General features: G+C 46.4%; 1 protein-coding gene across 5 annotated transcripts in view; it reads left to right on the top strand.

The window, feature by feature from the left end:
- Positions 1–1,961: 1,961 nt before the first annotated feature.
- The window catches only part of LOC140069317 (SLAM family member 9-like), a 35,900-nt gene continuing 21,871 nt past the window's right edge, over positions 1,962–15,990 (top strand). For 3 of the 5 annotated variants that reach the window (XM_072114857.1, XM_072114856.1, XM_072114860.1), the window contains exons 1-2: positions 2,625–2,832; positions 13,815–14,138. In XM_072114857.1, the coding sequence (XP_071970958.1) occupies positions 2,640–2,832; positions 13,815–14,138 (517 nt within the window). In that variant the 5' untranslated portion in view covers positions 2,625–2,639. Of the gene's footprint in view, positions 2,101–2,624; positions 2,833–3,450; positions 3,564–13,814; positions 14,139–15,990 lie in introns of those variants that run through there. The other 2 variants (XM_072114858.1, XM_072114859.1) reach the window with 2 other exon arrangements.

Below are 15,990 nucleotides of genomic sequence, written 5' to 3'. Positions count from 1 at the left end.
GTTCAAGGAATGCGGAATTGAACATTTTGAATTTGACATTCTAAATGGGTAACTGAAAAAACTGAAAACATTTCCAGGAATGTAAAAAATTTAAAATCTGCAGTGCATAATTGAAAAATTTAGAATTGAAAATTTTTAAAAATTGACGTTCCTGGATTGCAGAACTTATTCAGACACCGGCAAAACCAAGTTGGTGGGATCCGTGCTTTGTTCGTGCTTCGTTGGACATAGAGAGGCGAATTTTTTTATCGGTGATGACACCACTGCTGGTGATTAACACAAGTTTTGATGGACAACATCTAACAGTCTTAAAGAGCAAGCTCTGACCACTTGTCCAATTTTCCCATCCAGAAATTGAACGAGTAAACTCCTCCCTCAGTACCAGGAGACATATGGACAGACAATCCTCCACCCTGTGAGTGATATTCTGCCTCTTGGTTCTATGTGCCCCATTCAATGGTGGTTGAGGTTGAGCAGAAGTCGGCAAGGCATTCCACATTGTGGCCATGTTGGTTTTCCGTCTGTGGTGACCTCCTCCTCTTGCTTTCACTGAGTTCTCAATGTCAGATGGCAAAGGGCGCTTGTACTTCCTCATTTTAGTCTCATGCTCTGGTATTGGAATGAAGGATGCTATGCAATCCTTGTTGCATGGATCCGGTAGGGTGGCCACCCAGTAGTCGGCACTGTTGAGTATCTGAACAACTTGGCTGTCAGTGAGCAGGCACTGGAGCATATAGGGGCTCGTGTGAAATTTTAGTGTTCCTAGTACAGGTGCTTGTTGTGTACTCGAACTGGTGCACTTATTCAAGTAAATTACACTTCGCTACTGTCTAAAGGTACTGGGGATGTCACACAGTGCACAGAAAAATCCTACTTGACTTCCTGCGATTTGGAAGTGTTGATCTTGAAATTAGAAAGGTCCTGGAAATCTTGAAAAGTTTTTGCCAATGCTGGGAAAGACGTCCCAGGGTTCCCTGTGATTATTAGGAGGTCATCCGAGAAGGCGGCTGTCTGATGGGCCCTACCTTTAGCCAAAGAATCTGGTCGTTTTGGCGAATGTGTTGGATGAAGGTTTCCATTTCAAGGACGAAGAGGAGGGGGGAAAGAGGGCAGCCCTCGTGCCATTGGATAATTGAAAGGAGGGGAGTGTTTGCCGATGGGTGAGAGTACAGAGACATAATTTTACAGATAAATGGGGTGGGGATACCAAACTTAGTGAACCCAAACTGCACAAAGGTCCACCGTGGCAAAGCCTTTTTCTGCGTCAGTGCGAAGTAAAACTAATGGGATTTTCCTTGACCAGCCATACTGGATGATATGCAAGACTCTGATGGTGTTACCCTAGCCTTCTCTCCAAGGGACAAACCCCACCAGCTCCTCATTATTAAATTGCAGTAGAGAGCCTCTTTACAAAAAGTACTTATCAACTGGGCTCAAAGCCAAAGCCTAAAAGAAATTCTCCAAACCGGGCCACGGTAGGTTTTATTTAAAAATAAGACTTTTTATTTTAGAAATCTTTTAGAAAAATTTTGCTTCATTTTACAACCTACCACTAGGGAGATGTAAAAGACCAGACATTTTTTGGTGTGCCAGCACAGGATGTAACCTTCACAACAACATATTGTATTGTACATCACACGCTTCATTGTGTATTTTCAGAATAAATTATTCACATCGGAGCAGCTGGGACGTCTTATTTCCAGGACAAATTATTTCTCACTCGCAAAATTAGAAACAATATTCAAAAGTGAAGGATTTATAGAAGTAAATGTCAGCAGGATTATGAGGACATCAAGCATAAAAGATTCTTTGGTGCCAAGAGAACTATAGAAGTTAAAGCCACATAACTGTCTAATCTGTAAACGCAGGGTAACATTTGGTACCACTGTCGCGCAAACAAATTTATCACTATAGATCTATATATTTCCTGTACGTTACATACTTTAGATGGGAGGACGTTACTTATACTTCCCTTTTCTCTCAGGGAGACATTTACCACACTTCTCCTCCGCACCGAGCATGCATTCTGCTGCCAGTTGGTTAATGTTTAACTAAGGATGTTGCATCTTCTACTATTTATAACCCCTACTCTTCTTACCTGTGAGTATTCCTGCTAAAATGACGCCTATAACTAGATACCGATACTTTTTTATTACTGTATAATCTGCATTGAGCTCTGTCACGTTTACTGTTTGACGTGAGGAAGTAAAATCCGCACATAGAACCTCGAAGATCCAAAAAATTTTATGTGACCTAAGCCGAGTGTTTTCACTTAGAGACACAGATCCAGTTTTTTCAATTATATAATCTGTGTGTGTCTCCACTTTGAGGACCTACAGGATTCAAGTATCTCAATATGGTGAGGTGCCTGAAGAAGAACATATTATTTTATTGTTTTAGTGACATAAGAAAGTTGGGTTATGTGTCCAAAGAGTCAAGGAAGACTTGCTAGATTTTTTGGATAGTCACAAGTCACCATCACTTCCAATGTGCAATTGAAGATTGAGATTTTAAATTGAAGATCTATGAATGTGGCATTGAAAAATTTGAAGTTGACGTTCCAGGATTGCAGAACTTCAGACACTGGCAAAGCCAAGTTGCGTGGGTTCCGTGCTTTGCTCATCTTAATAAATGTTAGGATGTCCATGTTGGTTATAGGGAGGCGGATCCACTTGTCGGTGATGACACCACTGCCGGTGCTGAACACACCCCCTAACGGACAACACCTTACTGAGGGCAAACCCTGGCCACATGTCCAATTTTCCCACTCAGAAATTGAACAGGGAAAACCCATCCTTCAGTACCAGGAGACGTGTGGATATCCTCAACTATGTGAGTGAAATTCTGACTCTTGTTACTATGTACCCCATCCAATGGTGATGGAGTCATAATAGAGTTCCACATTGTGGCCATGTTGGTGTTCCTTCTGAATTGGCGAATTTTTCCTCCTCCTTGTGCTGCCACTGAGCTCTCAATGTTGGATGGGTTGGATACTCCCTCATTTTAGTCTCACGCTCTAGTATTAGAATGAAGGATATCACACCGGTGGTGGAGTTTGAGCAAAAGTCAACATAGCGTTCCACATTGTGGCCATGTTGGCGACTTCCTCCTCAAGCTGCCACTGAGCTCTCAATGTCGTATGGGAACTTCGACAGTAGTGCCTGCATCAAGGCGCGCTTGTACTTCCTCATTTTTTGTCTCACGCTCTAGTATTGGAATGAAGGATACACTACCCTTGTAGCATGGATACATCAGGGTGGCCACAAAGAATTAGTGCCTGAAGAGATGGGTGAATGACGAAGTTGGGTCTTGTAAAGGTGAACTCAAGATCTCTATCCAGGGAGACCAAGTTTTAGGAAATTAGGGTAGTTGTGGTTACATATTTCCTCCAGTTGTAAGTGATCACAATAGTTGGGAGGACCTCTCACTTCTACTTCTACTTCCTTTCAGTAAAACAGAGACCACTTCCGCCCCTGAATATTAATACTGCTTCTAGTTGGTTAATGTTTAACTAAGGATGCTGCTGCCTCTTCTACTCTTGATAACCCCAACTCTTCTTACCTGTGAGTATTCCTGCTAAATTTTTTTGGATAGTCCTTGGGATCTTTTAGTGTATTTTGCCCCATTGTATTGTAGTGGGTTATAGAGCTTGATAAATTGAATTTCATTTTGACATATGTCGTGTTCATGTTTGGAGTAGATGTGAGAGGTTTTTGACCAAAATGTTGCAAAAACAAGTCACCGTCACTTCCTAAACTTTTTCCTACTGGGGGACGGGAGTATATTTGTATCTAAATATTTTTGAAAATTTCACCTTTACAATATTGTCTATTATCATTGCGTGTTTGGCACAAATTACCAGAGGCAAAAAACCTTAGGTTTTCTTTCTTAAAAAAAAAAGCCTAACTGCAATGATTCATGCTCTCCATGCCCTCTAGGGATGCTTGTGATGAAAAGTAACATTATAAAGATATTATTCAGAAATAAAATTATGATTAGACAGAAAATGAATCCACTAAGACCAGTAAGGAAAGTTCCAGATCTTAAAGTTGATATGTGGAAAACAGGAAAAGGGGCAAATGCAAGGATTTGATGAAGACCAAACTGTTATATCGATGTCCAGAATGGCAGGTCAGTTGAGATTGTTTTTACAGATCCTGGTCCATTGCTAATATGTACCCTAGAGCAATGGTAAAAAGTGGTAGATGACGACTAAAATCTAACCTAGAACAATCATATGTTCATGATATGGACCACTAGGTGCATGTAGGTCACCCACCTAATGAAGAGATGGCACTATGGGAGTAAAAGCTCTAGTTGGGAAGGTGGCATCATGTCCTGTTTGGAAACATTGACTTGGGACATCCCATCACGTGGCTATTGCTGGGAAACATTGTGCCACATCAACATTTTAAAGACCAAGCACCTGCCTTGATGGGAGCAGTGTCTCCTAATACTAGTGACCTCTTTGAGCAGGCTATCGGCAATCCACACTGCACAAATTGCTCGAGATTGATCTTAGGAACATAACAATGATCAAGGTGACTTGGATGCCACCATGGTTGACTAAATGCCTAGATCTCAGTCTAATAAATTAGCTTTGCTGGGTAAACAAGTCCAACCCATAGAGACCACACAGTGAACTTCATGAATCTGCTGCCAATATCCTGGTCCAAGTTACTACATGGCACCTTCAGAGATCATTACTCTGGTCAAAGCTGTTTTGATGACATAAACTTGGCACATAAATAGTGACGTGGCAAGTGTGCCACCATATTGGGTTAGATTGTTGCCTCCAGGGGGTCTCTGCAGATTTGGTTGACTGTCATAGACAAATCTGTATTAGACCCTGCTGACAGGTAATTAAAGGAATTACCCATAGAATTTAGCATGTCCCTGGTCATGTGATATCACACAGGTGCACGGCTCGTTATATCCCTGGCCATGTAATGTCACACAGGTGCACAGCTCGTTATATCCCTGGTCATGTGATGTCACACAGGTGCACGGCTCGTTATATATCCCTGGTCATGTGATGTCACACAGGTGCATGGCTCATTATATCCCTGGTCATGTGATGTCACACAGGTGCATGGCTCATTATATCCCTGGTCATGTGATGTCACACAGGTGCATGGCTCATTATATCCCTGGTCATGTGATGTCATAAAGGTGCACGGCTCATTATATATCCCTGGTCATGTGATGTCATAAAGGTGCACACCTTGGAGAACACTCTGTGAGATAGCGAGCCGTACAACATCTCACAGGCCTTCTTCTAAATTCCTAAGCATCCCAGGACGTGCGGTGCTCAGGACTATTATGAAGAAGCCTGGGACTTCAGGAATACAGGGAAGGAATAAACAGTTTTGGATTATCATCGGATCTCCTGCCTCATGATTCTTCCTTTTTGGGGGTTAAAGATAGAAACTATGGTGATAATCCAGATTTCCCCTCTTTTTAATGGTATTGCTGTCCTCAGGAGACATATATAAGACTGAAGGCTGTGGCAGAGCGAGGAGCAGTAAGTTATTGCTGTGTTAAAACTGGATCAAAATAATCTTCCCTCCTGTCGGTGCTTGCAGTCTGGATCCATCACAAGGCTCCGGTTTCTTAGTAGATCCAGAAAGTGGAATCAGTCTCCACCAGGTCGGACCTTACAGAGGTTTCATCTAAAGTCCGGCAGAGACTCTAGTAAATACTCCTAAAGCATGTGATCAAGAATGAACACCACAAGTTCTCATTGCCGAATATACGACTGAGAATGACACCAATTTGGTGGGGCTAAGTTCAGTTGGGTTAGGGTCAGTGGCTACATTTAGGTTCCCAGGGTTAAGTTCACACACTGTGATTGAATTGCTATAGGAACACAATTCAGGGACAGTGGGGTTTCTCCCGCATCTACATTTACACTGAAACGCTTGCATGTGTTTGTGCATGGTGCATACCTCCCAACCGTCCCGTTTTGGGCGGGACAGTCCCATTTTTTAACCCTTGTCCCGCCTGCACGGACCGTTAAGTGAAAGTCCCGTTTTTTTTGCCTTTTTCACGGATTTTTCCGTTTTGTCCCGCCCCCGAGTCCCGCCCCCCCCGAGTCCCGCCCCCGAGTCCCGCCCCCGTCCTGCTCAGGATACAGAGAAGCCAGGGGGCAGGGTGCAGCGTCCTCCTCCTCTCCAGCTCCCGGGCTGTCTGCTGCAGAGCCGGCACCTCCCCCATCCCCTCCCCTGGGAGGCAGAGCCCTCCCTGTCCTCAGGCTGCCACTTGCAGGCACATGGATGGATGGATGGAGCAGTGCAGAGTGTCATATTCTCTGCACTGCCCCTGCACAGCAGCCCCAGGGGATCAGCCTCTGTGCAGGCAGGAGCTCTCCAGCTCTGCTACATCATCCCCTCCGTGCAGGCAGGAGCTCTCCAGCTCTGCTACATCAATAGCTCCCTGCCCCCACCTCCTCCTGCTCTTTACTGAAGTTCGTCTGATGAAGCAGAGCCGAGTGCGTGCAGCTGCTGCAGTGTGATAACAGGTACTCTACAGTGACTGCAGGCAGCAAAGGGTTAAACACTTCACTTTCCTCCATAGACCCCCTGCCCCCATCCCTAATCCCCCCAGTGCCCTTCTATTCTGCTTTTATTGTACCATATACTTAATCCCTTAACCCCTTAAGGACGCAGGGTTTTTCGGCTCATTTCTCGCTCTCCAACTTCAAAAATCCATAACTTTTTCATGTTTCCGTGTACAGAGCTGTGTGAGGGCTTATTTTGTGCGTAACAAATTTTACTTTCCCGTAATGTTATTTATTTTAACATGCCGTGTACTGCGAAGCTGCAAAAAATTCCAAATGTGGAAATTTTTTTTTAAAAAAACGCACGTGTCACGTTCTTGTGGGCTCAGTTTTTTCGACTTTGACTGTGCACTCAAAATAACACCTCAGCTTTATTCTTTGGTTCGGTGCGATCGCGGTGATACCGGATTTATAGGTTTTATTGTGTTTTAATACATTTTCAAAAATTAAACGAATGTGTGCAAAAAAAAAAAATAAAAAAATGTTGCCATCTTCTGACGCTAATAACTTTTTCATATTTCGGTGCACGGAGCTGGGGGTGGGGTCATTTTTGGCGAAATGAGGCAACGTTTTCATTGCTACCATTTTGAGGTCTGTGCGACATTTTGATCATTTTTAATTTCATTTTTTATGTTATGTAAAAAGGTGTAAAAGTCACATTTCGGACATTTGGGCGCCATTTCCCGCCTCGGAGGTTACCGCCGCCCGTAACCGTTTTTATATTTTGATAGATCGGGCATTTTGGGACGCGGCGATACCTAATATGTTTGTGATTTTTACTGTTTATTATGTTTTATATCTGTTCTAGGGAAAGGGGGGGTGATTAGAATTTTTAATATTTTATAAATTTTTTTTATTTTTAAAACCTGTTTTTTCTTTTTTTTCCACTATTTCTTAGACCCTCTAGGGTACATTAACCCCAGATGGTCAGATCGCTCCTACCATATACTGCAATACTTCTGGCTCATTGTAACGAATCTGCAGAAGCCATGTAGCCTCGTGTCAAAAGAAGACCCGAGGCTACCACGGCAAACGATCGCCGCCCCCCGATGACGTTCGGGGGCACAGCGATCGTAAAAAAGACTTTGCCGGCGACAATGACCGACTGCGGTTATTAGCGGTGGGGGTTTTCTGCAACATGCAAAACCCCCCACCTTGTATGAAGAGGACTCAGCCCGTGAGCCCTCTTCATACACTCCTTATACTCTCTGCGTCATAGAGCTACGGTGCAGAGCGTTGAGGGGTTAAAGGGGTTTTCCCACAAATACAAGTTAGGCCCTATCCATAGGACAGGGCTTAACCTGCTGATGTGTGGGGGTTTCAGTGATGTGACCCCCATAGATCATGAAAACGAGGGGTGTGTTGGGGTCCACATAAGGTCCATGTCATCGCTCTATGACAGTAATGGAGCAGAATGGTCATACACGGCCGTCTGCTCCATTACTCTGACGGAACGATTTTTGCGTTTCCATATTTCACTCCCCACTTTCAAAAATCAATAACTTTTTTATTTTTCCACGTACAGAGCTGTGTGCGGCCTGTTTCTGCGTAACAAATTATACTTCCTAGTGACAGTATTAAATATTCTAGGCCCTGTACTGGGAAGCGGGAAGGAAAATATCAAATGTGTTTTTTATGGCTTTCACTGCGCGCTCAATAGGACTCCTCCCCTTTACTGTGCTCCATAGGACCCCTCCCCTTTACTGCGCTCCATAGGACCCCTCCCCTTTACTGCGACAACGAGCATGTCTCCCCCCCCTAGACAACAAGCATGTCCCCCCCCTTTACAACGAGCATTTCCCCCCCTAGACAACGAGCATTTCCCCCTGCTAGACAACGAGCATGTGTCCCCCTGACCCCTAGACAACGAGCATGTCCCCCCCCAAGACAACAAGCATGCCCCCCCCTAGACAACGAGCATGTCCCCCCCCCAGACAACGAGCATCCCCCCCCCTAGACAACGAGCATGTCTCCCCCCGACTCCTAGACAACGAGCATGTCCCCCCCCTAGACAACGAGCATTTCCCCCCCCCCTAGACAACGAGCATGTCTACCCCTGACCCCTAGACAACGAGCATGTCCCCCCCCTAGACAACGAGCATGTCCCCCCCCTAGACAACGAGCCTGTCCCCCCCTGTGGCTGCGTGCCCTTTTTTGTGTGTTTGTGTTATTTTTGTCTTCCAGGACCGTGCCTGCTGTGGACTGCTTCGGATTTGAAGGATTACGTCTATGACCGACATTTCTAACAAATAAAATGGTCAACGAGGGTGTGTCTGCGTCTTTTGTTCAATAAAATTTTCTGAAAACGGTGTGATTATTTATTTTTTTGCGACACTCTTCATAGTTTGCCATAGTAGTGGTGCCGGCTAGGTGACGGTGCTCATTACTAAGGGCTGGCCAGGGGTGCCGGGAAGAGCCGTGTACAAACCAGTACCTGACCGTCTATAGATGGTCAGGTGTTGGGGCGGCTGCAGGCTGTTATTGTTGCGCTGGAATAGCCCCCTAACAGTGGCCTATCCCAGCTCAGTAATGGCAGGCTGCTGCTGCTCTTTTGTATCAGGCTGATTTGAACAATAGGGGGCACCCCATGCTGTTTTTCCCCCCATTTTTTTGTAAAAATGGGGGAAACAGCCTGGGAGCCCCCTTTAAAGGGGGGACCCCACGCATATTTTTGTCAAAAATTTGAAGAAAAAACGGCATGGGGCTCCCCCTATTTTTCAAATCAGCCTGATACAAAAAAGCAGCAGCAGCAGCCATTACTGAGCTGGGATAGGCCACTGTTAGGGGGCTATTCCAGCGCAACAATAACAGCCTGCAGCCGCCCCAGCACCTGACCATCTATAGACGGTCAGGTACTGGTTTGTACCCGGCTCTTCCCGGCACCCCTGGTGGCGGTGGGTACCGGGGTAATGGTATGGGCGTTAGTGTGAATTTGCCAAAAAAATTAAGGCAAACACTAAGGCCTGCCCTTAGTAATGAGCACCGTCACCTAGCCGGCACCAATACTACGGCAAACTATGAAGAGTGTCGCAAAAAAATAAATAATCACACCGTTTTCAGAAAATTTTATTGAACAAAAAACGCAGACACACCCTCGTTGACCATTTTATTTGTTAGAACTGTCGGTCATCGATGTAATCCTTCGAATCCGAAGCAGTCCACAGCAGGCACGGTCCTGGAAGACAAAAATAACACAAACACACAAAAAAGGGCACGCAGCCACAGGGGGGGACAGGCTCGTTGTCTAGGGGGGGGACATGCTCATTGTCTAGGGGGGGACATGCTCGTTGTCTAGGTGGGGGTACATTCTCGTTGTCTAGGTGGGGGTACATGCTCGTTGTCTAGGGGGGGCATGCTCGTTGTCTAGGGGGGGGACATGCTCGTTGTCTAGGGGGGGGCATGCTCGTTGTCTAGGGGGGGACATGCTCGTTGTCTAGGGGGGGCATGCTCGTTGTCTAGGGGGGCATGCTCGTTGTCTGGGGGGGACATGCTCGTTGTCTAGGGGGGGGGCATGCTCGTTGTCTGGGGGCGGACATGCCCGTTGTCTGGGGGGGACATGCTCGTTGTCTGGGGGGGACATGCTCGTTGTCTAGGGGAGGGCATGCTCGTTGTCTGGGGCGGACATGCCCGTTGTCTGGGGGGGACATGCTCGTTGTCTAGGGGGGGACATGCTCGTTGTCTGGGGGGGGCATGCTCGTTGTCTGGGGGGGGACATGCTCGTTGTCTAGGGGAGGACATGCCCGTTGTCTGGGGGGGACATGCTCGTTGTCTAGGGGGGGACATGCTCGTTGTCTGGGGGGGCATGCTCGTTGTCTGGGGGGGACATGCTCGTTGTCTAGGGGAGGACATGCCCGTTGTCTGGGGGGGACATGCTCGTTGTCTAGGGGGGGACATGCTCGTTGTCTAGGGGAGGACATGCTCGTTGTCTGGGGGGGGCATGCTCGTTGTCTAGGGGAGGACATGCTCGTTGTCTAGGAGGGCATGCTCGTTGTCTGGGGGGGCATGCTCGTTGTCTAGGAGGGCATGCTCGTTGTCTGGGGGGGGACATGCTCGTTGTCTAGGGGGAGTGGAATATGCCCCCCAATTATATACATAAATATACATTGGTGCCAGTGGATGCGTTGAAGGTATGAGCAGTGGCGTGGGCAGGGGGTGTGGTTAGGGGGCGTGGCTAGGGTGTGGCTTCTGTGGGTAAAAAAACGCCGCGTCCCTCTTTCTCCTCCACAAAAGTTGGGATGTATGCATGGTGGTGCATAGTAGTGCATGGCGGTGTATGATGGTGCATAGTGTTGCATGGTGGTGCATGATAGTGCATGGTGGTGCATAGTGGTGCTTAGTGGTGTATTGCTGTGCATGGTGGTGCATGATAGTGCATGGTGGTGCATAGTGGTGCTTAGTGGTGTATTGTTGTGCATGGTGGTGCATAGTGTTGCATGGTGGTGCATAGTGGTGCTTAGTGGTGTATTGTTGTGCATAGTAGTGCATGGCGGTGTATGATAGTGCATAGTGTTGCATGATAGTGCATGGTGGTGCATAGTGGTGTATTGTTGTCTATGTTGGTGCATAGTGTTGCATGGTGGTGCATGATAGTGCATAGTGGTGTATTGTTGTGCATGGTGTTGCATAGTGTTGCATGGTGGTGCATGATAGTGCATGGTGGTGCATGGTGGTGCCTTGTTGTGAATGGTGGTGCCTTGTTGTGCATGGTGGTGCATAGTGTTGCATGGTGGTGCATGATGGTACATGGTGGTGCATGGTGGTGCCTTGTTGTGAATGGTGGTGCCTTGTTGTGCATGGTGGTGCATAGTGTTGCATGGTGGTGCATAGTGTTGCATGGTGGTGCACGATAGTGCATGGTGGTGCATAGTGTTGCATGGTGGTGCATAGTGTTGCATGGTGGTGCATAGTGTTGCATGGTGGTGCATAGTGTTGCATGGTGGTGCATGGTGGTGTATTGTTGTGCATGGTGGTGCATAGTGTTGCATGGTGGTGCATAGTGTTGCATGGTGGTGCATGATAGTGCATGGTGGTGCATAGTGGTGCTTAGTGGTGTATTGTTGTGCATGGAGGTGCATAGTGTTGCATGGTGGTGCATGATGGTACATGGTGGTGCATGGTGGTGCCTTGTTGTGAATGGTGGTGCCTTGTTGTGCCTTGTTGTGCATGGTGGTGCATTGTTGTGCATAGTGGTGCATGATAGAGCATGGTGGTGCCTTGTTGTGCATGGTGGTGCATTGTTGTGCATAGTGGTGCATGATAGAGCATGGTGGTGCCTTGTTGTGCATGGTGGTGCCTTGTTGTGCATGGTGGTGCATAGTGTTGCATGGTGGTGCATGATGGTGCATGGTGGTGCCTTGTTGTGCATGGTGGTGGATGGTGGTGCCTTATTGTGCATGGTGGTGCATAGTGGTGCATGGTGGTGCATAGTGGTGCATAGTGGTGCATGATGGTGCATGGTGGTGCCTTATTGTGCATGGTGGTGCATAGTGGTGCATAGTGGTGCATGGTGGTGCATAGTGGTGCATAGTGGTGCTTGTTCCCAATCATCAGCTTTTCAGTGTAAATGTAGATACGATCAGGAGAAACTCCTCCCCACTGTGCTTGAAGTGCAAATTCATTAGGAAAAACACATCTACATGTGATGATGTATTTTTTCCAATGCATTTCAAAACAAAATGCAAACACGTCATGTGAATGTAGCCTGAATCTGGGGGCTATGGCCAGAGGTGTCAACTTGACAGCACCAATAGGAGGCAGCATCAACACTAAATGACTAGAACATATTAATATATCCCTGCAAAACAAGCTACGAAGCATCTGCAACAGCCCTGCCCACGCATACGGTGGTTAGTTGTTGCGAATAGCACCCTCTCCATGTTAGAAGCTGCCTAGGGAAACTAACTATGCAGCTGCAACCACTTCCTGAGAGAGCAAGAGTTAAAATATATATTGTCTTTAACCAATGATTTGCTATGTTCTTATTGTAAAGCAAACTGGAAGCTGATTGGAGAGAGCTGCCATATCACTAGGGGTATAAAAACCCCTTGTGGGTGGGAGAACATGGTGATTCTTACAGTCAGACTTGTGCAGGAAGAGCACATGGTCAGTCAGGTCAGTCAGAGCGTCAGACCTCATGATCTGAATTGCTGAGTCAGAAGCCAGAGTGTAGCACCTGCCTGTGCTGCAGAAGTTTGTGTTCCACACCAGGAATCAGAGTTGTCTCAGGCCGCTGTCTGACACATGTAGCCAGCCAGGAGACTTAACCCCAGAGCAGAGGTCCACTGTCCAGACTCGGCTTCATCTATCAGCCCAGCCTGATACCAGGCTTTGAGAATGTATATAAAGTACATATTATCGACAAAGTGAATATGTGTAAATAATCATTACAATCATTAAAAATGACCCTCATCCTCATAACTTGTCTCCTCATCTTTCCTCCAAAAGAAACCACATGGGTCTCAGCGTCTAGACAACAGTAGACAGCAGCCACGTGCTTACTGCACTGGTACTGATAAGCCGCGCTCGCAGAGGAATCCACCACTGCACAAGCCGGTAACATTTTAGGCTAGGGAAAGCCCAACTGCAAGTAGTGAGGTAATGCAATAGTAGCAGTGAAAGATACTTTGGCCTAGACTCAAACAGAAGCAGCACATGATCATGTATCCCCACATCGAGGACAAATAAAGGAGTTGGTTTATCAAACATGTCTGGGAACACAACTCTTCTAGTTGCTCACATCCACCAATCAAAGCTCAGCTGTCATTTTCCCACAGCAGGTTATAAAATGAAAGCTGAGCTCTGATTTGTTGTGGTGAGCAACTAGGACACTTTTGCACTCAGACACTTTTGATAAATAAGGCCCATTGAGTGCACAGGAACCCAAACGGGACGGATATAACTACAGCGCCCCCTCCTATGAGCTTAGTGAGCAATGCTGCTAAATGGGATAACAATCCCAGGTGCCAAAAAGTGTAATGCTGACCCAATAGTGAAAATAATTATTTTACTGGGACTTGAAAATCACACGTATATGGAAAATGACCCAAACCCTGCTAGAATACATAAACATAATACAAGAATCCAAAATTCTAAATGATGCTGTATAAGGGGAGAAGAAAGGAGTTGGCATGATACATCTTTTTGGACCTTGGAGAGCTGCCTTATCTGTGGATTGTAAAGATGTAGATGTTAAACTTCTAAACTTCAATTGTTCAACTCACCCACCTAATAATCCGGTACAATTACTTTCTATCAGGTGTCGTCTCCGGTGATTCATGTGGACAGCAAAATGTATCTGGAGCTAAAGGAGGAGAAATCATTCTACGTGTCCCTAATGTGAAGATAAGAAAAATCAACTGGGTTTTGGTACAAATCGGAGATCTTATTGTTACGACTGAACCTGGAGGATCCATTGATGATATTGATGTGATGACTCAGTACAGAGGAAGAGTGAGTAGTGACGCTGATGGATCCTTACACATCTACAAGTTATCACTGCAGGATCGGGGGAGCTATAAAGCCAATATAAAAAGAACATCAGGGGATGATAAATGTGTCGTATTTAATCTCACAGTGTACGGTAAGTCAAAGTCACAAACATTCAGCGTAAACATACAAGAGATATTCTATCCATGAGAAACCAGTTATTGGATGGTGAATTATCATAAAATGTAAAAAAAAAATTGGGATTTGGGATGGTGTGGAGTTCACGTTTGTGCCATTAATAGGGGAGCTTTACTAGGTCACCAAGAGTAGGGTTGAAGTTGCATCCAGAGCAGCAGAGATAGTACAGTTCAGTGTAATCATCGTGAAGTCATCTATTTGGAGACGAGTGGTTACCATTGATGTATAAGCGTTCTCAGCAGGTGCAATGGATTCCTGCCAGATACAAGGAGCGCTTCACGATTACATTGTGACTTCAGACATTTCATAGGAGACAGAAGCAGTAAGTAAAACATTTGGCCCATGGCTCACCAAACCCCGAATATAGTCATTGATAAAAATCTACTTGTCAGGACTCAGGGTCAGGGGACCCTCTGAACCACCGCGGGAGATGGTACTAGCCGACACCTGGGGCCGGAATCTAAGTGACACCTGGTCTTCACCAGAGCCTGCCACAAAGAGGTTGGTCTTGCTGCGGCTGGGTGCCACCAGGTCGTTCCACAGGCGTGACTAGTCTGCGGTGGCAGCCAAGGTCGAGATACAGGAGACAGTCTCGTAGACAGGTACAGGCTGGTTGTCAGGGCAGGCAGCAGAGATGCAAGGTCACGGTATAGGTCCGAGGTCAGCAACAAGAGATGAAGGCAGAACGGGACACAATTTTGTAGAATAGCTCAAAGATCCGGCAGGGAATCATGGGAAACCCGGAAGTGGCGGGCAATCAGCGGTGCGCTGGTCCATTAAATTTCTGAGCACAGGCGCGTGCGCCCTATGGAGAGGGGACACACACGCGGCCTAGCCGCAACAGGAGCAAGAGCATGGAGAGGTGAGTGCAGGCCGGGGGACGGGGCAGTGCTGCCACGAAGAGGGGCACGGGTGTGCCTGCGATCTGAGGCATGGATTGCAGGGACACCTGCGACACTACTCCAAGGTTATATACCAGTGTAAAAGTGGTTCAACACACATTAACGTCTAAACAACTGGCACTACGCCCCTAAATAACAATGGCTTCTAAATGCCAGTCTTAATGAAACTATGAACAGGAGGTGAACGGAAAGTCTTTGGTTCACCTTTATTTTCCCGTTGGCTTCAATGTATGGAAGGCTTCCTTCTGTTACCCCCTCTGCTATATAGAAGTAGATATACAGACAGGAGACGGATGATGATCATCCACTAACCAGGGGGTATTAAAAGAGCATTCCATCCTCTGCCCACAAAAGTTTCCATGCCTAGTTTGTCGCCCCTAATGCCGGCCCTGGTTGGGAGATATGAATAACTCAACTTATTTGCTAAATTAATGAAATATTGACTTCCATATTGCTGAAGCAGAATTGTTTGTCATAGATCTGTCATATAACACTGTACCTGACTCTATTTGATCTCCATTTACTAAGTTGCACTGTGTAGGTTATGAGGGAGAAGTGCACATTCTGCAGGGGAAGAACATTTAGAAATTAGAGGTTGTTTGGGTATCCTGGAGAAAGCAGAACACTCATGCCTCCCAAACATCCCATTTCTTACAGATCTGTCCCTCAAAATGACCTGAGATCTTGTGGAAATTTGTGCAAAGAAATCCCACCTCAGCCTGTTGTGTGTACTGTCTCTGGTGGGCCCCCAATATTGTCCTTTGAATGGGAACTCAAATGTCATAGTAACACAGTGGGGCACCTTTACTTACCCGGTCCAGAGGAGATCCCGAAAGTGCATTGCCTGACGACAATGCACTGTGTGCCTGACTTGCTGAATGTGTCGCTTCCCCGCTCAGGTACGCC

This window comes from Engystomops pustulosus, chromosome 7 (assembly GCF_040894005.1).
Source record: "Engystomops pustulosus chromosome 7, aEngPut4.maternal, whole genome shotgun sequence".
NCBI classification, from domain to species: domain Eukaryota; kingdom Metazoa; phylum Chordata; class Amphibia; order Anura; family Leptodactylidae; genus Engystomops; species Engystomops pustulosus.
This window is presented reverse-complemented; position numbering and strand designations above follow the sequence as displayed.